Source organism: Dicentrarchus labrax, unplaced genomic scaffold (assembly GCF_905237075.1).
Source record: "Dicentrarchus labrax unplaced genomic scaffold, dlabrax2021, whole genome shotgun sequence".
NCBI classification, from domain to species: Eukaryota; Metazoa; Chordata; class Actinopteri; family Moronidae; genus Dicentrarchus; species Dicentrarchus labrax.
This window is the reverse complement of record NW_026136710.1, coordinates 3254894-3279176: the sequence shown is the minus strand read 5'-3', so window position 1 is coordinate 3279176 and position 24283 is coordinate 3254894. Positions and strand designations below refer to the sequence as shown.

The following is a 24283-nucleotide window of genomic DNA, read 5'->3' as shown; positions in this document are numbered from 1 at the left end:
AAACTTTTATATTTTTACTTTAGAGTAACATTGCAGAAGTACTGGTGCTACGTTTACTTAAAGCAACAGATCTGAATGCTTCTTCTCTTTCTGTCAGTTCTATTAACACAGATTACTTTAGATTACAAACCGCTGGCAGGTGAAGTAACATATTTATTCCTTATGAGATATGGTTCTTGCACATAACTAATGTAGTAATTTAATACACATAATCCTCGAAGCTAAAACTTTGGCTTCAAATCGACATAAATGAAGCCTATTTGCATACAGACTGCGAGGCTGTGGTTCCTTTACTGCTAAACAAGCCGCACAGCACAGGATGAGGAAATGGAAGTGAAGCAACAGAGTGACTTCACCCCTTTATTGCCTTGCAAATATCAGTGTTGAAAACAGAGCCCTCTTGGTCAGACACAACCGTTCAGCTCTGCCCTTGAATCCGCCGCTGATGGTACGTACAACCACACAGAAAAACTTTATCGGGTTAACTCTGTTGTGCAGGAAATGGAGACAGTGCATGTTTCAGGATCGGGGGGGTGCTTCTTTTTCGCCTGGCTCCTGTTGAGCTAATGGGACTTTGATTGAGGTTAGTTAATGAATAACTCAGGAAAGGTGCAACCTTCAGCAGACGTTTGGTCAGCTCTTACTGTATGACTCATGCAGTCACAAGGAGCACAGGTCTCTGTGTGTGTTTATTATACAGGCAGGACAGCATAACAGGACTTTGTGAGGAGGATTTTTAAACTTTGTATGAAGTTGTTTTGTTGGTTGTGACTGAGGAACAGTGCTGCTATGGTAAGTTGTGTCCTTTTTAAACACTGTCATTGACGCTTTAGACCTAGTTCTTTTTTCAGATATCACTGCTTGTTTTTCCTGTAATCATCTAAAGTGATTCTCTCCAGGTCTGTCAATGTTTGTTAACCAGGTTTACTTTGTAACTGCGGTAGCTTGAAGTTTCCTTCTAACAATCACACAGGCCTCGGCTATCTTTTCCTGTTATATCAGATGCAGGAAGTGAAAGTTTTGGTCGTTCAGAGTGGAGACTCCAGAGGTTGCTGTTGAGTCCGGTTCACATGATTTGCCCTCATTTCCCACAGGCTGACCCAAACGCCCAGCACACGGCCACTGGCTCGTCGGCCAAACTCGACCAAGTGCAAGGTCAGGTCAACGAGGTTAAAGTCATCCTGAAAGACAACATCAGCAAAGTGCTGGAGAGAGGCGACAGGTTAGACGACCTGATCGGCAAGACTGATGACCTGCAGGCGTCGGTGAGTATTCGATCAGAATAAAAACAACAGGGCTCCAGTACTGTGCTTCATTTTGAGATACTTGCTACTTTATACTACATAATGGTTTCATTTAAATAACTGTTTGAGGACCGAAGTGGTGAAATCAACCAATATTTAAAGCAGCAACCAGGGATTTTCATTTAGTGTTGATTCTGGCGGCCCCTGTGGACGCAAGCAGTAGTGTTTAATTGACATGTGGCAGCCATTAAGAACAACAACATAGAAATCTTCTCTCTGATGGTCTTGTTTATGTCATATAGAGGCCTCAGTATTAAATTACGAATGTTCCAAAACACCCAAACGCCCTCCTATTAATCCTCTTAAAACCCCGTAAATTAAAACCCCAAATGCTGCTTTAACATTAATGATTCAGTATTTACAATGTCATGTATAATAACACCAGTATATTAATCGATCCCTTTTCAAAGTGTTTTTAACTTCGATACTTTAGTTAAATGTTGTTGTTAATACGTCTATACTTTCCCTTGAGTAGGACTACACTTTCACATTACTGTATTGGTACTTTTACTTAAAGGAGAACTCCACCGATGTGTCACTGCGGTCTAATAACATTGTCAGAGCGATGGCGGATAGATCAGAGAAAAAAGGATCAGAGCTGATTCACATATCGTCTTTCTTTTTATTCCACACGGGATCAAAATCTGGTGCCTACATTACCCACAATGCAACTGACAGTAATTCAGGTGTTTATGCTTATAGCAGCTAATGTAGCCTCAAGCAGAGATGAGGAGCAGCTGCAGAGGTCTAATAAGCTCTTTCTACCTCTGCACACACAGATTATTTTCACTTTTCAAATTCTATTCTCTTCAGACCCGACACCAAATTCCTCAGATTGTGTGCAGCTCTCTGCGGAGCCACAAAATATTTCCTACAACTGTTAGTCAGAACTCCCAAAGACCTGTAAGCAGACACTGATATGTAAAATCGGTGGAGTTCCCCTTTAAGTAAAGGATGCGGGTGCTTCTTCCATCGCTGGTGTTTTATTAGGTTTCCGTTATCTTTCTTTTTTCAGGCTGACTCGTTCCAAAGAACATCCACAAGGGTTGCCAGGAAATACTGGTGGAAAAACATTAAAATGATGATTATAATCGGCGTGATTGTGCTGATCATCGTTATCCTCATCATCCTCTTTGCCACCAATGTAATATAAATCCTATCGGCACTCCTTTTACTACCAGCTCAGGACTGAAAGCAATCAAACTGGTGGATGAAGCTCAACCTGCAGACATCTGATTGCTCTGATCTGAGCCTCTGATCATTTCAGCTCAAATATTTTGTGTAAATTCAAAAGGAGAAATGTTTTGTATTGATCAGGTTTATCTGCGATGATGTGGATATAAAATTCAGAGCGGCGGAGCTCAAATCGCCAGAAACACGGCTGAAATACTTCCTTGAACACTCCAACAGTCATGTGACGTGACTCTATTAATATTTCATAAAGGATCACAAATCCAAATGAGTGTTTATTATTTTTATTATATTGCATTTCTTTATGTATAATTACCTGTGTGTATATATATATATATATACTGTATGTTTATGATTCTGTAATAACATATGTATTATATGACTGATGACTATGATTAAGCAGATAAAATGCAACAACGTATTTGATATCTTTGCTACCACAGTACTGTATATATATGTGTGTGATCTGTTCCAACCAATCTAACATTGCAGTAATGTAATAAAACGAAGCAATTCACAAATAGCATATGAGAACAATAAATACAAAAACCAGAAAGGGATGAGGAACGCGAACTGCTCGAAAACGTTGCAGTCTTCTAAAATAAATGCAAAACATCAAAAATCCAAAACTCTTTTAAGATACAACAAATACTTCGTTAAATGTAGAGGGGGAAATGTGCTGTAGGTCATAGTGCTCTTCATTTATTCTCTTACAATCAGCTAGTGATCTTTGCTGGATACCATCATCTCTCTGTGGCCAAATGCTCCAACCAGCTCCGACCGCTGACACCTACAAAAAACAAACAGACACAAATCAGCTCTGGATGAACAAAAAAATGGTTAAATTATAAGAAGAAAAAAAATAGGAATCCCCCGTGTTTATAATGTCCAATGTAAAAAAAAAAAAAAAAAACAAACTGAGAACAATTATTTTAACATTTTGTTTACAGTTTAAAAAAAAGTAATAGTTAGTCCATAAGCTAGAAATCCTGAAGTGCAATAAATTGAAGCGGTCAAAGCCAAAATATTAAAATGGAAGAAACCTTTGATTGGTCAAAAAATACACATTAAAGAAAGCATTACATGCAAATTTCTGCAAATGTAGTGACACTTCTGGTTTTACAAAAGGTTATAAGAGGAAAATTCATTACAGGAAAATTAACAAAAGGGAGGAGTTGTTTTCCATCGCTGTCAGTAAGACAAAACAGAGCAGTACATGTACACAAAGTAAAGCACTTTATCCCCCAACACAGTAGAGTCCAACTACGAACCAGGTTTTAGCTCATGGACTACTGGCTACAAGAGCTAAATAAAGAAACAAGCATTTTAGATAAGATTAGGAATGCATATATTAACAATAGGAACTGGGAAGTCCAGAGAATGCTGTACGTATCCTTTGAAAAGCAAATAGTTATTTTTTCATATTTATAATCATTACTTGTGGGGGGGAGTAAGGGCCTGTAAAAAATGACAATTACATGTGTATATTTTTAACTTTTACATTACAAACAGTTGCAAACAAATTAAAAATGGAAAGAAAGATGACAAAGCTGGACGTGTCCCATATTGTTTTTAGTTTAGAAATGCTGATACAGGATGTTGTAAGACCATACCAAATGGCAGCATTCGAGAGCGTATGCTTCTCGTACCCGGTCCGCATTGAGCGGGCCCTGAGAGTATCTGGGAGTCAGCTCATGGCCTGCAAGGAAGCTCCGCTGGCAGGTACAAACAAGGTATGTCAGAGTTAGGAGACAACATACTTCCTTTTCTGTTTCCTTGCACATCCTTAACTTTGGCATCCATTTACTGTAGTAGCAGTACTTTACCTGTTAACTTTACAGTTTAAAAAAAAGAAGGTGCAAAAGAGGCAGCAGAAGGCCAGCTGTTAAAATAATCGCCACAAGAGTGTAGCCTCTATGTTACCACTACTGTAAAGCACTTGAGGGTGCTGAGAAAAAGAAATTTACAAGAGGAAATTACACATAATGTAACCAAACAGCAAAGTAAATATGACTAAATTAAGTTTACAGTAAGTAGTGTATTTTTGGTTTTACATACCTACTTGAAGAGGAGGGTTTCCCCCATTAATACGGCTTGTAACTGTTGGTGTGACCACCACGCCGTGGCGACTTGCCATATCCACCAGATTGATCTGCAAGTGTGGCACAACTTTTTTTTTTTTTTTTATCCTTTCAAAAGTGAAACTAAATGGAATAATTAACATGAAAGTGAAGCTCATCAAGGTGTTTCACTGATGGATTAACTTACCGTTGTAGTCACCGTATCCATAATAGTTGTTGTAACCAGGGTAATCATAGCCACCATAGCCTCCATATCCTTGATTATTGTAACCATAATTCCCATAATTTCCATAGCCTTGATTCCAGTAGTTGCCATAACCCTGGTTCCAATTCTGATTGGGACCTGTAGTTAAACAGAAGACATTAAAAGCTTTCCATGTTTGTCTGGAGGTTGCGGTTCACGGTCTGTGCCTTAAAGAGTAACTAAACCCCCAAACCGCCTATGCAAATAGGTATTTAGTTGCTAATTGACATTTTAGTGCATTTTATTATTTGAATTTTTACAGATGATGCTAAATATGAACAGCGACCTCCCTCTACTGGTTGAAATCCGGCTTCCGATGTGGAAGCAGGCGACGTGTGCGCTGCCAGCTTTCGTCCCTCCTCGTCCCCTCCTATAAAACAAACGTCCCGACTCTGCAGACACCCCGACACTCCCTCTTTGAGCCTCTTTGAGCCGCTAACTAACGTCACGACACAGGTAGAGACTTTTTAGAAAACAGCCGTGAATGTGTTTCTAGTGGCCGTGAAAGCTCCGGCGGACTCTGCTGCATTGAGTGGTCCGTCTGTCACTCTGGCCCGGCTGATGATGAAGATGATGATGATGATGATTCTCCTGTGACGTCTTCTGCTGCATTTTTAAAAATGTGCTGAGAGGGAGGGAGCTAGCAGAATTTAGGGGTTCAGTTACACTTTAACCTCTCAATCCTCAGATGAAGCATCAATCTGTACAAAATCTTCAGAGTAAAAAACAACATGTTGTGGTTTTATGGGAAGTTATGTGCCAGTCTTTTAAACAACTTCCCATGAAACCTCTTTTACTCTTCTGTTTTTGTGTTCAATAGTGAGCTTTAGAGGTGCTAAGCTATTTCCCCATTTCTAGTGTTTACGCTAAGCTCACTGCCTGACTCTACAGACATGAGATTGATGTTGATCTCAGCTAACTCTAAGCTAAGAAAGTGAACAATTAGAGACATAATTAAACAGTTTAAGTCTTCTCCCTCCAAAGTTTCATCTGTCAGAATTTACTTTATTACAGAATTTAATTTTAATGTGAATTCAAAAAGCTGAACAGGAAGCATTATTTCACGTTTTCCACTCACCACCACCTCTTCCTCGAGACCTGGATGAGTACGAGTATCCACCTCTGCCTCCCCAGTACTGCTGCTGCTGGTACTGTTCCTTGGACATCGCCACTTTTATTTCACACTACAGGGACACCGGTTAACGTGATTTATTGTCACAGCGATCATGTGTCGGTTATAAAAGTCACTAAAATATGTGTACAACCACGTAATAAAGCTTTATGTGAGAGAATACAGAGCCTGTACCTTGCTTAATCCAATGTTGTGGTATTTTTTCTCCATGATGCTCTTAACTGGATCCTCCTCTTTGAATGTGATGAAGCAGAAGCCTCTTCTTTTGTTTGTTTTGTTCTCCATGGGAAGCTCAATTGACTCCACCTGTTCACGTTATCAATGAATGTATACAAATCGTATTTATTGTTGTTCAATTGTGTTTATAAAAAGGAAACGCTGAATCTGGGAGTGAACCTACCTCTCCGAAGGCACCAAAGTACTCTCTGACTTTCTCTTCAGGAGTGTCTGGAGAGAGACCTCCAACGAAGATCTTCTTTACGGGCTCCTTGCTCTTCATGGCCTTGGCTTTTTTGGGGTCAATGACCTTTCCGTTGAGTTTATGTTCCTTCTGTGAGGCCACCTTTGTGACAAAAGAGGGTCATACAGAAAAATAATCTCTAAGTATCAATTAACAACGTCTGTATCAATGTATCAATTAAATAATTAATATTATTTCCCATTAAATGTCAAAAAGTTGCAAAAAAGTCCCCAATTGAAGTTCATAGAGTGAAAGGTGACTTATTCACAGTAATAAACTCGATGATATTCAGTTTATAATCAATTAAAACAGATAAAAGCAGCTGGAAACAGCAGATATTTGGCTTTTTTTTAACTAGAAAAGTTCATATAGTTGCCAATTAACTATTGAACCTGATGATTAAGATTAATTCCCTATTTGACAGCTTTATTTAACAGTTTAAGTCAGCACCCAGTACCTTGGTTTGCAGTTCATGCATACAGTGTAAATACTGAACTATACCTTGTCAACACTTTCTGGTTCTTTGAAGAGCACAAAGCCGAAGCCCCTCGAACGGCCAGTCATGGGGTCCAGTTTTAATGTGCAGTCTACGACCTCCCCATACTTGGAAAAGTAATCTTTCAGGTCCTTCTTGGTCGTGTCCCAGCTGAGCCCTCCTACAAACATCTTCCTATTGGAGAAACAGCACATTTAAGGGCCCATAAATAAGAAAAAAAGCAGCACTTATTTAGGTGTTTACAACACTGGTATAGTATCTTAATAGTATGGAAGCACATTTCCACCAATGTGACGGCATAAAAAAAAGATTCTGTATGTTATTATAATGAGAAACTTTCTCAAAATAACTTTTCTGAGACACTAAGTCAAAATATTGAGAAGGTTTCTTGTTATTTTTAGATATTAAGTGATTATTTTCAAAAATATTGAGAAACTTTGGTATTAATTTGAGATATTATGTCAATATTTTTAGATATTAAGTGATTATTTTAGGTACTTAGTGATTATTTTGAGATACTCAATCAACAATATCGAGAAACTCTGATATTATTTTGAGATATTAAGTGATAATTTTAGATGTTAAGTCAACTTTCTCACTATAAAGACACACAATCCTTATTTTTCCGTCACCTTGGCAGAAATGTGCTTCCATATATATCGGCTTAACACTGTTTCATTAAACAAGTTTTAAGTGTGGAGGTTAATTCAAACAGTCACCTCATCTTCCTCATCCTCAAACAGTCAGATGAGTGTAAACGCCACTGTACCCCTCATCTCCCCCCCCCAAACATTTAAACCCTTCATCTCCTCATCTTCCTCATCCTCAAACAGTCAGATGAGTGTAAACGCCACTGTACCCCTCATCTTCCTCATCTTCAACATCCTCAGTCAGATGAGTGTAAATGCCACTGTACCCCCACCTTCCTCCCTCCTCATCTTCCTCATCTTCAAACAGTCAAATGAGTGTAAATGCCACTGTACCCCTCATCTTCCTCATCTTCCTCATCCTCAAACAGTCAAATGAGTGTAAACGCCACTGTACCCCTCATCTTCCTCATCTTCCTCATCCTCAAACAGTCAGATGAGTATAATAACCACTGTACCCCTCATCTTCCTCATCCTCCTCATCCTCAAACAGTCAGATGAGTGTAAACGCCACTGTACCCCTCATCTTCCTCATCCTCCTCATCCTCAAACAGTCAGATGAGTGTAAACGCCACTGTACCCCTCATCTTCCTCATCTTCCTCATCCTCAAACAGTCAGATGAGTGTAAATGCCACTGTACCCTTCATCTTCCTCATCTTCCTCATCCTCAAACAGTCAAATGAGTGTAAATGCCACTGTACCCCTCATCTTCCTCATCTTCCTCATCCTCAAACAGTCAAATGAGTGTAAACGCCACTGTACCCCTCATCTTCCTCATCCTCCTCATCCTCAAACAGTCAGATGAGTGTAAACGCCACTGTACCCCTCATCTTCCTCATCTTCCTCATCCTCAAACAGTCAAATGAGTGTAAACGCCACTGTACCCCTCATCTTCCTCATCTTCCTCATCCTCAAACAGTCAGATGAGTGTAAATGCCACTGTACCCCTCATCTTCCTCATCCTCCTCATCCTCAAACAGTCAGATGAGTGTAATAACACTGTACCCCTCATCTTCCTCATCTTCCTCATCCTCAAACAGTCAGATGAGTGTAAACGCCACTGTACCCCTCATCCTCAGTCAGATGATTAAACGCCACTCCCCTCATCTTCCTCATCCTCCTCATCCTCAAACAGTCAGATGAGTGTAATAACACTGTACCCCTCATCTTCCTCATCTTCCTCATCCTCAAACAGTCAGATGAGTGTAAACGCCACTGTACCCCTCATCTTCCTCATCTTCCTCATCCTCAAACAGTCAGATGAGTGTAAACGCCACTGTACCCCTCATCTTCCTCATCTTCCTCATCCTCAAACAATCACATGAGTGTAAACGCCACTGTACCCCTCATCTTCCTCATCTTCCTCATCCTCCTCATCCTCAAACAGTCAGATGAGTGTAATAACACTGTACCCCTCATCTTCCTCATCTTCCTCATCTTCCTCATCCTCAAACAGTCAGATGAGTGTAATAACACTGTACCCCTCATCTTCCTCATCCTCCTCATCCTCAAACAGTCAGATGAGTGTAAACGCCACTGTACCCCTCATCTTCCTCATCCTCCTCATCCTCAAACAGTCAGATGAGTGTAAACGCCACTGTACCCCTCATCTTCCTCATCTTCCTCATCCTCAAACAGTCAGATGAGTGTAAACGCCACTGTACCCCTCATCCTCCTCATCCTCCTCATCCTCAAACAGTCAGATGAGTGTAAATGCCACTGTACCCCTCATCTTCCTCATCTTCCTCATCCTCAAACAGTCAGATGAGTGTAAACGCCACTGTACCCCTCATCTTCCTCATCTTCCTCATCCTCAAACAGTCAAATGAGTGTAAACGCCACTGTACCCTTCATCTTCCTCATCTTCCTCATCCTCAAACAGTCGGATGAGTGTAATAACACTGTACCCCTCATCTTCCTCATCTTCCTCATCCTCAGTCAGATGAGTGTAAACGCCACTGTACCCCTCATCTTCCTCATCTTCCTCATCCTCAAACAGTGAGATGAGTGTAAACGCCACTGTACCCCTCATCTTCCTCATCCTCCTCATCCTCAAACAGTCACATGAGTGTAAACGCCACTGTACCCCTCATCTTCCTCATCTTCCTCATCCTCAAACAGTCAGATGAGTGTAATAACACTGTACCCCTCATCTTCCTCATCTTCCTCATCCTCAAACAGTCAGATGAGTGTAAACGCCACTGTACCCCTCATCTTCCTCATCCTCCTCATCCTCAAACAGTCAGATGAGTGTAATAACACTGTACCCCTCATCTTCCTCATCTTCCTCATCCTCAAACAGTCAGATGAGTGTAAACCCCTCTCTTCCTCATCCTCAGTCAATGAGTGTAAACGCCACTGTACCCCTCATCTTCCTCATCCTCCTCATCCTCAAACAGTCAGATGAGTGTAATAACACTGTACCCCTCATCTTCCTCATCTTCCTCATCCTCAAACAGTCAGATGAGTGTAAACGCCACTGTACCCCTCATCTTCCTCATCTTCCTCATCCTCAAACAGTCAGATGAGTGTAAACGCCACTGTACCCCTCATCTTCCTCATCTTCCTCATCCTCAAACAATCACATGAGTGTAAACGCCACTGTACCCCTCATCTTCCTCATCTTCCTCATCCTCCTCATCCTCAAACAGTCAGATGAGTGTAATAACACTGTACCCCTCATCTTCCTCATCTTCCTCATCTTCCTCATCCTCAAACAGTCAGATGAGTGTAATAACACTGTACCCCTCATCTTCCTCATCCTCCTCATCCTCAAACAGTCAAATGAGTGTAATAACACTGTACCCCTCATCTTCCTCATCTTCCTCATCCTCAAACAGTCACATGAGTGTAAACGCCACTGTACCCCTCATCTTCCTCATCCTCCTCATCCTCAAACAGTCAGATGAGTGTAAATGCCACTGTACCCCTCATCTTCCTCATCTTCCTCATCCTCAAACAGTCAGATGAGTGTAAACGCCACTGTACCCCTCATCTTCCTCATCTTCCTCATCCTCAAACAGTCAGATGAGTGTAAACGCCACTGTACCCTTCATCTTCCTCATCTTCCTCATCCTCAAACAGTCGGATGAGTGTAATAACACTGTACCCCTCATCTTCCTCATCTTCCTCATCCTCAAACAGTCAGATGAGTGTAAACGCCACTGTACCCCTCATCTTCCTCATCCTCCTCATCCTCAAACAGTCAGATGAGTGTAAATGCCACTGTACCCCTCATCTTCCTCATCTTCCTCATCCTCAAACAGTCAGATGAGTGTAAACGCCACTGTACCCCTCATCTTCCTCATCTTCCTCATCCTCAGTCAGATGAGTGTAAACGCCACTGTACCCCTCATCTTCCTCATCCTCAGTCAGATGAGTGTAAACGCCACTGTACCCCTCATCTTCCTCATCCTCCTCATCCTCAAACAGTCGGATGAGTGTAATAACACTGTACCCTTCATCTTCCTCATCTTCCTCATCCTCAAACAGTCAGATGAGTGTAAACGCCACTGTACCCCTCATCTTCCTCATCTTCCTCATCCTCAAACAGTCAGATGAGTGTAAACGCCACTGTACCCCTCATCTTCCTCATCTTCCTCATCCTCAAACAATCACATGAGTGTAAACGCCACTGTACCCCTCATCTTCCTCATCTTCCTCATCCTCCTCATCCTCAAACAGTCAGATGAGTGTAATAACACTGTACCCCTCATCTTCCTCATCTTCCTCATCTTCCTCATCCTCAAACAGTCAGATGAGTGTAATAACACTGTACCCCTCATCTTCCTCATCCTCCTCATCCTCAAACAGTCAGATGAGTGTAATAACACTGTACCCCTCATCTTCCTCATCTTCCTCATCCTCAAACAGTCACATGAGTGTAAACGCCACTGTACCCCTCATCTTCCTCATCCTCCTCATCCTCAAACAGTCAGATGAGTGTAAATGCCACTGTACCCCTCATCTTCCTCATCTTCCTCATCCTCAAACAGTCAGATGAGTGTAAACGCCACTGTACCCCTCATCTTCCTCATCTTCCTCATCCTCAAACAGTCAGATGAGTGTAAACGCCACTGTACCCTTCATCTTCCTCATCTTCCTCATCCTCAAACAGTCGGATGAGTGTAATAACACTGTACCCCTCATCTTCCTCATCTTCCTCATCCTCAAACAGTCAGATGAGTGTAAACGCCACTGTACCCCTCATCTTCCTCATCCTCCTCATCCTCAAACAGTCAGATGAGTGTAAATGCCACTGTACCCCTCATCTTCCTCATCTTCCTCATCCTCAAACAGTCAGATGAGTGTAAACGCCACTGTACCCCTCATCTTCCTCATCTTCCTCATCCTCAGTCAGATGAGTGTAAACGCCACTGTACCCCTCATCTTCCTCATCTTCCTCATCCTCAAACAGTCACATGAGTGTAAACGCCACTGTACCCCTCATCTTCCTCATCTTCCTCATCCTCAAACAGTCAGATGAGTGTAATAAGCCACTGTACCCCTCATCTTCCTCATCCTCCTCATCCTCAAACAGTCAGATGAGTGTAAATAACACTGTACCCCTCATCTTCCTCATCTTCCTCATCCTCCTCATCCTCAAACAGTCAGATGAGTGTAATAACACTGTACCCCTCATCTTCCTCATCTTCCTCATCTTCCTCATCCTCAAACAGTCAGATGAGTGTAATAACACTGTACCCCTCATCTTCCTCATCTTCCTCATCCTCCTCTAATCCTCAAACAGTCAGATGAGTGTAATAACACTGTACCCCTCATCTTCCTCGTTTTTGCTGGCGTCGATCCTCGACCCCTCGGCCTCGCCCCCCATCAGGCCACAGTCTCCCGCCGCAGACATCGGGTCGTCGCTGTTAGCCTCTCCATCCTCCTCCATTCTCATCATGGTCGTGTCGTCGCTGAATTCATAGTCGTCCGACATGTTTGTTTGTTTGTTTTCGTGGAGGGAGGAGGAGGAGGAGGAGGAGGAGGAGAGAGGGGGGGGGTCGGCTTTTAAAGAGCAAACTAAAACGCTCGGGAATCGAACAGCTCGGGATGCTAGCTAGCGGCTAGCTAATATTCTGTTGTCATGTGTTAGCTCCTGGCGTTATTAAAAGCAAACTGGGTTAATCTGCATTAATGCAAATAAACGCTGAGTAGAATATAAATTATTCTTTAAGGTAAAATGACGCGTCGGGAAGGTAAAAGGTTAGTTTTTGATGATGCGTGAGCGTCGTGTTTGTTTTCATCGCTTTTCTTCTTCGCGTGTGTTTTTTTTATTTATTTTTTTATTTTTTGTATTTTTTTGGTGCGTCTCCGCTCAGCAGCGCCACCCGCCGAGCTTCCGGCGCCAGGCGGTACTGCAGCCTCCCGAACATGTGTGCTCACTGTTGTTTCTGAGGCGAGTCAGTGTTAGCTGCGAGGGGATGGCAGTCACAGCAAGCTAGAGGCCGACAGCAGAACCAGACAGGGCACATTTAGAGGCAGTTAGCTCGTCTTTACTCTGCTTCACCTGCTCCGGGTTGGAGAAGCAAGCGAGGGGCGGCGTTCACTGCCTTTTAACACGCTGCTGCTGCTGCTGCTCGTTGAAGCTAACGTCGGCTGCAAGACTCCTTAAAAGAGATAAAAATGGCCTCTGTTTCAGTTCCTGCTGGTACCAGTGCACTCTTGTTGGATATTGAAGGGACAACCACGCCAATTACGTTCGTAAAGGTACGTTTTTTTTTATTTAAGTGTTGCTTTCTGCGTGGTGTTTATAATGCGTTAATAGCACGTCGGCTAATGATGTTAGCTCAACGACGGGCCTAACGGACTGTTATGGGCTTAAAGCAGACTCAGACCTCAATGTAATGTTTCTTTTTTATTCATTTTAGTGTTTAATTGCGTTAACCAACTTGTTTAAAATGTAATAACCTGATAATAACACACCGAATGCCGCGTTCAAAGTCACATCGGAGTTACCGTAATTACAAGTTTCGCCAACCTATAAAATAACGTTCAGCTCAACTCCTGGCAGCCAAAATCAGTTATTTATTTAATTTAATGTGCAGTAATTAAGCACAAAGTCTGATTAATACACTCTTATATTGTCAGTGCATGATATTTCCAACTCACACAACCTACTTTGTTATCACAGAGCTATTTATTTGTTTGTTTATTTATTTATTTATGTCATTGTTGAAACAGGCTGTGCATATTGTATATAGTGTCATCCTTTGCACTCATTGCACTACAGATGTTATTGTTTGTTTATATCTGTGTAACTGTACATAGTTGTTAATGTCTTGTTGTCCTGTTTGTTTGTGTTTGTTCTGTGTTTGTACATTGAGAGCAACGTAAAGTCAAATTCCTTGTACGCGTGCTCATACTTGGCCTTAAAAGTCTTTCCCATCTGAACCATCCATCACATACGGCTTGAACGCAGCATAACAGTTAATTTGGGAATTAATTAGTATAAAGCAGACCCCTAAATACACTAACAGTCAGTATATTGTGCACCAAACAATGACTGAAGTATGAAACAATCAAAAAGTACTGGTTATATGTTCAATCTGGATTTTGTAAATAAATACACACCAGTAGTGTGTCTGATTTATTAGTTTTCCTCCTCTCTGTTAACACACCTAATGAGTCTGCGTGGTTGTTTTCAGGATATCTTATTTCCGTACATCAGGGAGCACCTCGAGGATTACTTGTCCACTCACTGGGAAGAAGACGAGTGCAAACAAGATGTCCATCTCTTAAAGAAACAGGTAAATGGATGTGACTCATCAGTGATTTTAATCAAATTTTAAATGCAAGTTTGTTTTTTTTGCCCCTCCAGGGTCATTGCAGTTTGTCATTCAGCCTGACAAAGACGTAAATATCAGCATTTATTACGCTCTGTTCTGTTCTATAATCTATATCTAGGCTATAATCTGTTAGTGTCAACGTCTTAGTGAGTGGAGGAGGAAGACTTTGGCCCTCGTCGTTTATGTCAGTGTATCTGGGCTGTTAGCTAATGACACACCCATTATTTTCTTGATTAAATCGATTTTGTTTTATCCATAAAATGTCAGAAAGTACGTTTTTAAAAAATGCCATCATTTCCCAGATTCCAAGTTTGCGTATTTATGTTGCTTGTTTTGTCTGACCAACAGAAATAATCATATAGAATAATAATAAAAAGCAAATATTTACATTTGAGAAACCGAAATTTTGGCATTTTTGCTTAAAAAAAAAAAGAAAAAGTAATAAATCAATTATCGAAATAGTTGCTGATTAATTTTCTTTCCACTTACATTTCAGCTCTACATTTTCAACCAATCTGTGTTGAACTGTTTGCAATAACATTTTACACATGATGAATTTAAATTAGTTTGTTAATTTGTCCGGTTGCATTTTGTTTCCCTAAAATTGGGTCCTATGTGTAAGAAGGATTATAATTCCTACGGTATTCACACAGTGCGGATGTATAAACAAGTAAACACTCAACTAAAACAACAACAAACATGTCAAGATGTGACTTGAAACAGGAGGTATAATATTATACTGCTGCACTTAAAAGGAGTTTTATAAGTTTTGTGCTCATGAATATATCAAATGCAAACGTGGACGATAAAAAAAAAAAAACCTTTCTTGATTAAATTAATTTAATAGAAAACCTAATGAAAAACTCATGAAGCGAGTTGTGCTCCTGCAAAGAGTTTGATTCGATGCTCCCGTAATAAAAAGCCCCGACTGTCATGACAGATTGAAGAGGACATGAAACAGAATCGTTCGGGCCCCGTCCACACCGTGGACCAGACGGTCCACACAGACGAGGAGAAGGCCATTAGGGAAGTAGTGGATAATGTGCTGTGGCAGATGGCAGCAGACAGGAAGTCGACAGCACTCAAACAGCTCCAGGGTCACATGTGGAGGGCGGCTTATTCTTCTGGGAGAATCAAAGGCGAGTAAGTACACTGATCAGTTTCCTCACTTCAATATTCATACATTTTGTGCTGATGCTCTGTTCGAGCCTAAGTAATGACTTGGCAAGGTTTCCAGAAATATACTCAACATAAATATTGTATGTACTGTAACAGTTAATCAACCAGGACTGTTTCTGAGCGTCCGTTTCCATCATTACTGGACAGTAAAGATTCACATGGTTTGAATTGAAAAGTGTGTTTGTGTCACATAAGGACAACTCTCAACTTTTTAAGAGGTTTTCTAATCCAAAGTCCAGGAGAGGAGATATTTTAATGCTAACTTAGTTTATGGTCTCTATATTGTAGTTTTTATTGGTGGTGGTGGAGTCCGCCACTCCCAGGATTTACCCCAACGGATTTACAGGAAAACAAATACAGCAAACAGTATTACTCGCTATTCAAGCTGGCCTGTGGTGATGTTTATTAAATTGTCAATATATATACATATAACCAATTAGAGCTGAAACAGTTAATTAATAGTCAGTCAATCAAGGGAAAATGAACTATTTTGATAATCAATTAATAGTTTTAGTCTTTTATTTGTTTTTTTTTTTTTAGTAAACAAGTTAAATGTTAATTTGTTCCAGCCTGTGTGACAGTAAACTGGACATTTTGGGAGTTTTAGCCGGACAGAACATTCAATTTGAAAATGTCAGCTTTGGATGTAGGACATTGTAATCGGCTTTATTTTGTTTGTTTACTTTTTTTTCTTTTTTAAAATGTTTAATTTTCTCATATTTTAGAGACCCGATAATGAGTTTGACAATACTGTAAACCGAATAATGTTTATTTGTTCATGTAAAGCTATTTTATGTGTTTGTGGTGTGACAAACAAGATTAAAGTCACTGAGGTTTGCAGATATAGAATACAGAAAGGGTCATGGACTGATATATCAACATTAGATTAGTTAATCAATATGTTTATATTAGTTAATTTATCACAATACCACTATAATCCATTCTGAAAATGCTCCTGGAACTAATAAAACAATTCTAAACCATGCTAAAATCCCTGACAAATTCACTTCTTTGACCCAAAAACCGGATCAAAAAGCTTAAAAAAAAGTAAATAAGTTATTAATTTATCTTCTGATTGTGGTCTTGTTCCTAACAGGATCTACCAGGATGTAATCCCATCCATCAAAAGATGGAAAGAACAAGGATTAAAAGTGTATATTTACTCCTCTGGAAGCGTGGAGGCACAGAAACTTCTGTTTGGATACTCCGTCGAAGGAGATGTTTTAGATGTAAGTACAAACACTTCTCTCATCGTGTATTTAATACTCATCTACAGATTCATATATTTCCATTCAAACAGACATTAGTTTGTTTCTGTCTTATCAAAGAAGGTTGTTTGTCTTTGAAAATACCTTTTTTATTGGTTGTATTGTTTGTTTTTGCAGTTGCTGTTGATGTTATTGATATTTTGGCTAATTAATATATATATATTTTTTTTATCATTTCAGTTATTTGATGGTCACTTTGACACCAGTATAGGAGCTAAAGTAGAAGTCAAGAGCTATGAGAGAATTGCTGAGAGGATTGGCTGTCAGCCCGAGGAGATAGCATTCTTGACAGACGTCACTCGAGGTGAGTATGCTGGCAGCGTCGTGGATGTGAAATACGTTGCTGCTCAGATTTGTTCCCAGTAATAATCGTGTGCGTGGCTGAAATCAGGTTTTTCAAGCTGCGTCGAGCAGATCAAACCAGGCAAGAAGTCACTTACAGGAACAGCATAGAGAATCAGTCAGTTTTCTAAATAAAACACGGTAAAAACAACAATAAACATGGTTAAAAGATAAAGTCTTGTTAAAGGTTCCCTGAGGAGTTTTCATGTAAACACAGTTTCTGTTGACACTATATTCAGTGTTTCTCACCAAAACACTTTGTCTGTATCCTTAAGATCTAACGAATGCCTTTCTCTTATAACATTATCATAAAAAAGAGTCATGTTAAATTGTCCACATGCATTTTTCAGGGGTATTTACTGTTTATTTCAGGCATCTAACCACAAACCTGTTGACTACCAGATGGGGGAACTGGAAGTGCTAAAATGCTAAAATTCTAACTCAGTTCTGGTGTTGTATGTCTCGTCCCTCCACGGGCGCTGGAAGTACAGCTGGCATAATGAAAACTATTAGTTCAAATGTTTAATCTTATGACTTTCTTCCTTTTTTACTGGGATTTACATGTTATTTATGGCAGGGAACAGGTTTTTTTCATTTTTTTAAAATCAGTTTTACCTGCTAAAGTCTGTGTAAATTGTTGTTAATAACGGAAATAGGAATGTCTTGTATTTGACGTCATTATAAAGAGAGATTTCTGCTCAGTCCCAACTCTTTGGTTTGTCTTTGCAGAGGCCAAAGCAGCCGAAGAAGCCGGGTTCAACGTGGTGGTGGTGGTCCGGCCCGGGAACATGGAGCTGACGGATGACGAGAGGGCCCACTATAACCTCATTACAACCTTTAGCCAACTTGAACTGACGGGACGTGTTTAACACAAGAACTTCTCTGACTTCATTTCATAACGACCTGTTCCTTCTCCTCTTTGACCCACCCCCCCCACCCTCCCCCACCCTCCTTCCTCCCTTTTTTTTGCAACCCTGATGTTTTTGTTGAAGAAGTGTAGGAGATGCTGCCGGGACTACGGTTAGCCAACAAGTCCCGGTTCATCTATCCAGATCTTTCCGGATGCCTTTTCATGTGTGTGGAGACGGATAAAATAAATGGAACAACACTCTGATTGGACCATTTGATTGACTGGGAAGAGAACTTAAAGAAGAAACTGCACGTGACCTGTGACGTTACTTTACCTTTTTACCTTTTAGATGAACCGTCTTTCGGTTGCCAGTTCTGAAACCTCTCCGATGTTAATCAAAACTTTCCGACTGTGTGTGCCGTATTTGTCACCGTTTTGTAAACATTTTACATCCATGTGCCCCCCCCCCACACACACATACACGCGTGTTGTATGAAGTTTATCCAGTGATTGAGCTGTTTAACATTGTAATGTTTTAGAAAGTAGAACTACAGTATAGATACACTCAGTGGTGCTGCTGACAGAAAGTTCTCATTTCAAACTTTGTTCGAAAGTCTTAATAAGTCCCCCCCCCACTCGCAGGTGAACGGTGTCTATTTAAATGTGCCATCCTCGTTTGTCATCTGTAACGTTGGTGTTGGAAAGTCACCTAAAAATGCCAAATTGATGATTTGTGTGTGAAACGTAATTGGTATTCTTCAGGAAATCTAAAAACTTGCTTCCAATAAATGCCTTGTCTCACATGGAGGTCTGTGTGCTCTCAGTCCCAATGTCTATGTCCAACTGTGTCTCAAAATACTCGATGAGAAAAAACATTAAAACACTGAAGACTGTAAATCTTAATCGGTTAAAGGGTAAATTCTGATTAATCCAACAATACGTTTTTCAATTATCCCTCGTTGTATTGACCCGTACATTTTGGGGAATATGCTTATTCACTTTCTTGCCAAGAGTTAGCTGGGAAGATTGATGTTGTACAGTTAAAAATAACATGTTAACTACTGAGCTTTAGAGCTGGTAGGACGACCAGGCTAGCTGTTTCCCCCTGTTTCCAGCTCCATATCTTTTATACAGACATGAGAGTGGTAACAATCGTCTCATCCAACTCTGCAAATAAACTAACTATTCCTTTAAAAATGGAGCATCTAATTCCTCTGAAAATAAGCAGTTACAGGTTTATTCTCCCACGTAAAGGTGTTTCAAAGCCTCCTCGACGCCGCCAGGAATCATATTCAGGTGGAGAAACACTGAATGCTTTAAAAGCCTTATGGTAGTGTAGTCAAATATAAACATACTGAGTCTAAAAATACTGGAATCAGCCTTAAAAATACAGTATTTAAATGTAGAATGTAACTTCCCCCCCCCCAAAAAGGCTAGCTGTTTCCAGTCTTTATGCCAAGCAACAACTGGCTTCATCTTCACCAATGTACCAGTAACCCTGAATAATCCACCAACCTCTCTCTAGATAGCTTTCATTGGACATATACTGCTGAATAAAGACTACAAAAACACACTTTTCCTGTATATATTTTATTGTATTGATACTGATTGCGTCAGTAAGCATCTACAACTGTAGATTCACACAATCCCCCAAAACATTAAAAAAAAAGTTACAAAAATAAAGTAGAGGTCTATAATGTTGAAAAAGGTGAAAACATCCTTGCATACGTATAAAAAGGTAGCAGCACACAAAGCAGATTTTTGGTGTAGTTTTAAAACATGAATACATATAGTGGTGATTGTTGGCGTAAACAAACACTTACAGCTTGTTCAGATGGAATAAATGCATCTTAAACTATGTTGCGGATTAATTTTAAGTCTCATGCAAGTTATACCTGAGGATCTTAAAAGAGTCAGAGAGCGTAACACTGTAAAAGTCCGGAGAAAGTCTCTCGACAGGCTCACAGCACCCCGGAGCTGTTTTCGCACACGGCCTCAAAGCGGCTGAGACGAAACTCGATGGCGAAAGTGCCGAGGAAGACGAGCAAGAACATGACGAGCGCCCACTGGCACTGAGCTGCTTGCATGTGGAGGCCCACAGCCATCAGGGAGAAGTCTGCGTCAGGGTCAGTTAAGGGTGAGACGTACAAACGAAGGACTACAGGACATTAAAACAGTACATCTTCTTTAATGTGTGAAATTAATCTGTAGTTATTTTGATAATCAGGTACGTATTTTGTAGTATTTTATTGGATACATAGTTCTGTAGTTTCATTGTAGAATCGTTTAAGTTATCTATATGAAATTTTAAACATTAATAAACAACTGTTCTCTTTGTAAAGACACGAGTCACATGGTGTCTCACTCCCTCTGCCTGTGTTGTATCGCAGCCTCTCTGTGGTTTGTTTCAAAGCCGGTCTGCTCCAACTGAAACTGCTGTTTTTATCATCTACGTCGGTGAATTAAGGATTTATTTCCACCAAACCAGAGTTGGTGATTGTTGGAAACACTAACAGAGACAGTTTTGGTGAGTTTAACTTGTTTTTTTGTGGCCAATTTGATTGATGTTACAATGATATGCAAGGTAAAATTACTGTTTTTGTCAATGAAGTCTGGTTAAACTAAAGTTCTATCTCTGTAGGGAGTCTTTCCTTAAAGTTGTCAGACAACAATGAAAATAATAATTAGTTGCAGCCCTTTTATTATTTAAAGATGTAACATTTCCATATTTAAATGTCTAAAAACAACTTAGACATATTGTTAATTTGTTGAGTTATGTACTTAGATTATCCCAAATGTTTCCAACAATGTTCAAACCCAAAGAAATCCTATTTTCATGAATAAAACTTTAATGTTACCTCGTCTGTGAACATGATTTCTGCCTGAGTAACATCAAATAGTTTGTTATTGTCATTAAACGGTGTCTTTTGTTATTGTTTTAATGGGAGAGACTGCCAAGCGGCATGAAAGACACAAAGGCATAAAGATAACGTGTAGTATTTGATCTCTATGGGGCACAAACAATATCTAACACTGAATGTAGGAACCATGAATGAATAATTCATAATGAATTTTAGTGTAGTTTAATATCAGGTTTATATTTCTTGGTATTTGTTATTAGTTGTTTTTTCTGATATATTTTTATATATATTTTAATATTTTGTTTATTTTTGTGTGATTGTGGTGATTACAGAAATGTGGGTCACATTAATAAAGGCGGTGACGCACTCACATAGAGCTAACTTTGATTACTTTAAGTTTATGCACATAATTGTAAACGTTTTCTTCAATAAAAGTTATTAAATGCATTTGTTGGATCTCAGTGAATCTTTTTGTCCAGAAGTCTCTACACAGTCATTCACTTTTAAATAAGCTCATCAAACTCATTAAACTGTTAAAGGATACAGAGGATCATGCAGATGGAGATGGATGCAGACAACAGGAAACGAATGATAGCAGTCTTCCTCCCCTCGTTGTTCATGTCAACTTTCAGGGTGATATAGGACTGCACCCAGCAGAACAGCGTTCCCAGTCCAAATGTCATGAAGGTGCCAAAGTTGTGTATAATCTCATCGGTGAATAGCTAAAAAACCCCAAACCAGTCAGTCAACTCACTCTGATCCTGTCCATATATGAACAGTCATGTGTGTATCAGTCAGCGTTTACCTGGAAGTTTCCTACGAGCGTCATTCCAAAGCAGGCGATAGAGAAAACCACCAGACTCCCGACGTTCAGCCAGGCTCTGTTTATTATTGGTTTGAGCTGAAGGTATCTGAGGACGGCGATAATGAACGCTGAAACACAGAAGAACCAACGGAAAATGAACGCGAATTAACAGTCGGCTTAATTCAATAGATGCTCGTGCGTTAAAGTTAGTTTTGGTCTTTTCCTGGGTTTGTTGACAATTAATCATCAGTCTTATCCTTTAAATATCAGAGTATTATAACATGATGAACACGATGGTGGATCGCTGCTCTCACCCAGAAACGCAGACAAGTTCATGACCTCGCTGAAGAAGCAGCTGGCTGGTGGAAAGTTGCCGGCAATACTGAAAGTGGTGGGAAAAACAACATTTGTGTTTACTGCTCTATAATACAGAATATAAACTTTTATTTTTAAATATGAAACATGAGTGTGTACCTGATGTATGGAGGATAAAAGGATCCATTTCTCCTCCTAAAAGCACAAAAAGCTTAATCCAAAAATATCAATATATGTCTTTATCTGCTGTATGTAATGTTGTTTAATTCTTACCTGTATTTTGAACCCAGTGGTGCAATACGCTCATCACTCACAGCAATGAAGTATCTATTAAAATGCATCAAAACATAGACAGGGAACAGAATATTAAAGATTAATAAAGGTTTTTAATACTTTATTATGATGTTTCTTTTATCATCTTTCATACAGTTGTTTATATAATGGTCCATTACACATTTTTATATATATTTATATAAATAAACAACACATAAATTGTGCATCTTTTGTAGTAATTTGTGTTTCCTTGCAGTCGTTGTGTCTCTTTTTGTAGTCACTTTGCCTCTTTGCAGTCTTTTTGTTCTCTTTAAGATTAGTTTGCTGTAAGTTATTCCTATAACTAACAGAACTTACACGAGCCACAGTCCAGCAGCGGTGAGCACAGAGTGTGTGAGCGGAAGAAGAGCCCACGGGCTGCAGTTCAACATCCTGTCTCCTCTGACACCACAGAACAGAAAATATGTGTTAGTTTGGAAAGATATGAACATTGTTGGCCACCTCATTATCCGCCCTTCTTCCCCTACGTCCACTCGTCCTATCAGAGGATGAAGCACAGTGAAGATATTATATGAATCTAACATGTTGTAGCTATTCTCAAAGGGATCCCTTGACCTCTGATCTTAAGATATCTGAGGAAAATGGGCTCACCTTTGCAGACATAACCCCACTTTATGTAGTTTCTGCACACTGAGGGTCCATAAACTGTTTAAACTACATACATTGGGAAAGCTGAGACACATACATGATGCCACCCCTCAAAGAAAGTCTGTAAACGCCTCTTTGGAGATGTCACTTAGTAAGAGAGATGCATGAGTTCACCTGTATTATACAGTACTTATATATTATTTAACACACTGCATCATAAAGCAGCTTGTTAATACAGGAAGTGGCAACAGTCAGACAACAACAGCAGACCCCCACCCTGTTAAATAAACAATTAAAAAGATAAGAAACAGGATATTCTGGTTGGTCAATAAGATAGAAGCACCTGTCGACCTCACCTGTCCGTCCTGTGGATGATGTCTCCGTGGCTCCGTTACAGGAACACTGTGGATAAATAATGTTATTAACTTCTCTTATACTTCATATGTCGGTGATAAACGTTAACAGCTCTTTATTAACACCGATATAAAGGTGCAACGTCGTCGTCGCAGCTTCAATACGGCAGGTAGGCGTGAGAGGGGACGACTTCCGGTCGGTGCGTCTGTCCTTCAAAATAAGAGCGCTGGGAAGTTTCAGTTTCGGTTATTGAATAAACTGACTGTGATATATTTTATTAATATTAACTGTACAATGAACCCAAATAGTGAACAAAGTGACTGCAGGAGGTTTGTGCAAAACGAGCGGATTATTTTACTGTATAATATTACATCAGAGGTGGGTTTTCTGATGGTTTTAGGAACTTTTTTTAGTGTATTTATATATTTTTCTATCTAAGTTAACAATTTAATTTAATTTTCTTCACAGAATTGGACTAAAATGCTATACAGTTTTGAATATAATGTGAAATATCTATAAAATATGTCACTGTCTATGTATTAGACTATTTACCTTCAAAATCAAGAAGGTCTTGGGGGCCCCTGTGTGTAATATTTTTCTGAATTTCCTATGAAATGTCTAAATTAGAATTAAGAGTCAGACAATAATACAAACCAAAATAAGATTTCTGAAGGATTGGAATCATTATATTTAGTATAATTGTGATTCTGATTAATGAGGCTTTAAGTGGGTTAAAAGTTAGGTGCTCAAGCTTTATATAAATATCTATATATATATTAATACTTATATTTATCATCTTTCGTTTATTATCTTGTTTTTAAAGTGTCCTATGTCTTATATATGATAAGTTAGAGAGTGGGGACAAGCTAAAATACTATTTTTCCAGTTGTTATTAAGGATTAATATGAAATTTCTTCAAAACTGCAATTAGAAACAAACTTTGATTTATAATATAATGTAATATACAGATAGTTTTCATGCTTATACATTACTATTTATTGTATTATTATTATTCCATTATTACCTGCAATAACTGCCTCT

General features: G+C 39.6%; 4 protein-coding genes across 17 annotated transcripts; 2 read left to right on the top strand and 2 right to left on the bottom strand.

The window, feature by feature from the left end:
• The first annotated feature begins 286 nt into the window (after positions 1-286).
• si:ch73-234b20.5 (uncharacterized protein LOC449923 homolog) lies at positions 287-3016 on the top strand. Of its 2 annotated transcripts, none has more exons than XM_051413331.1 (3): positions 287-448; positions 1095-1265; positions 2320-3016. In XM_051413331.1, exons 1-3 carry the CDS (start codon positions 446-448, stop codon positions 2455-2457), a joined length of 312 nt encoding a protein of 103 aa, XP_051269291.1. In that variant the 5' UTR covers positions 287-445; the 3' UTR covers positions 2458-3016. The 2 variants fall into 2 exon arrangements, with proteins under 2 accessions (XP_051269291.1, XP_051269292.1); XM_051413332.1 differs by lacking the exon at positions 287-448 and adding an exon at positions 582-792.
• Positions 2764-12815, bottom strand: hnrnpd (heterogeneous nuclear ribonucleoprotein D). 13 transcript variants are annotated; one of them, XR_007886301.1, is made up of 9 exons: positions 12332-12814; positions 6914-7082; positions 6353-6514; positions 6127-6258; positions 5899-6004; positions 4764-4919; positions 4558-4647; positions 4109-4210; positions 2764-3285 (listed from the first exon to the last, which is right to left on the bottom strand). XR_007886301.1 is itself a non-coding variant. In XM_051413318.1 (8 exons), exons 1-7 carry the CDS (start codon positions 12496-12498, stop codon positions 4580-4582), a joined length of 960 nt encoding a protein of 319 aa, XP_051269278.1. In that variant the 5' UTR covers positions 12499-12814; the 3' UTR covers positions 2764-4210; positions 4558-4579. The 13 variants fall into 13 exon arrangements, 11 of the variants coding, with proteins under 11 accessions (XP_051269278.1, XP_051269280.1, XP_051269276.1 ...); XR_007886300.1 differs by having other exon boundaries at positions 4554-4647; positions 12332-12813; XM_051413318.1 differs by having other exon boundaries at positions 2764-4210.
• On the top strand, positions 12816-18793 carry enoph1 (enolase-phosphatase 1). Its single transcript, XM_051413328.1, has 6 exons — positions 12816-13268; positions 14207-14308; positions 15288-15490; positions 16623-16755; positions 16975-17098; positions 17866-18793. The coding sequence occupies exons 1-6, from the start codon at positions 13185-13187 to the stop codon at positions 18003-18005; spliced, it is 786 nt and encodes a 261-aa protein (XP_051269288.1). The 5' UTR covers positions 12816-13184; the 3' UTR covers positions 18006-18793.
• A 767-nt stretch (positions 18794-19560) lies between these two features.
• Positions 19561-23442, bottom strand: tmem150c (transmembrane protein 150C). The gene is made up of 8 exons (XM_051413330.1): positions 23245-23442; positions 22598-22681; positions 22241-22294; positions 22127-22162; positions 21967-22034; positions 21653-21780; positions 21392-21569; positions 19561-20102 (listed from the first exon to the last, which is right to left on the bottom strand). Exons 2-8 carry the CDS (start codon positions 22669-22671, stop codon positions 19948-19950), a joined length of 693 nt encoding a protein of 230 aa, XP_051269290.1. The 5' UTR covers positions 22672-22681; positions 23245-23442; the 3' UTR covers positions 19561-19947.
• Between the last annotated feature and the right edge of the window lie 841 nt (positions 23443-24283).

Coding starts and splice junctions, on each gene's coding strand:
- tmem150c (XM_051413330.1), bottom strand. CDS start 22,671: ATGTTGAACTGCAGCCCGTGGGCTCTTCTTCCGCTCACACACTCTGTG. Junction 22,035..22,126: donor TTTTATCCTCCATACATCAG/GTACACACTCAT, acceptor CACCACTTTCAG/TATTGCCGGCAACTTTCCAC. Junction 20,103..21,391: donor CTCCATCTGCATGATCCTCT/GTATCCTTTAAC, acceptor ACCCTGACGCAG/ACTTCTCCCTGATGGCTGTG.
- hnrnpd (XM_051413318.1), bottom strand. CDS start 12,498: ATGTCGGACGACTATGAATTCAGCGACGACACGACCATGATGAGAATG. Junction 6,259..6,352: donor ACTTTGGTGCCTTCGGAGAG/GTAGGTTCACTC, acceptor TAACGTGAACAG/GTGGAGTCAATTGAGCTTCC. Junction 6,005..6,126: donor ACAACATTGGATTAAGCAAG/GTACAGGCTCTG, acceptor GTGTCCCTGTAG/TGTGAAATAAAAGTGGCGAT.
- enoph1 (XM_051413328.1), top strand. CDS start 13,185: ATGGCCTCTGTTTCAGTTCCTGCTGGTACCAGTGCACTCTTGTTGGAT. Junction 14,309..15,287: donor TCCATCTCTTAAAGAAACAG/GTAAATGGATGT, acceptor CTGTCATGACAG/ATTGAAGAGGACATGAAACA. Junction 16,756..16,974: donor TCGAAGGAGATGTTTTAGAT/GTAAGTACAAAC, acceptor TTATCATTTCAG/TTATTTGATGGTCACTTTGA.
- si:ch73-234b20.5 (XM_051413331.1), top strand. Junction 1,266..2,319: donor CTGATGACCTGCAGGCGTCG/GTGAGTATTCGA, acceptor TTCTTTTTTCAG/GCTGACTCGTTCCAAAGAAC.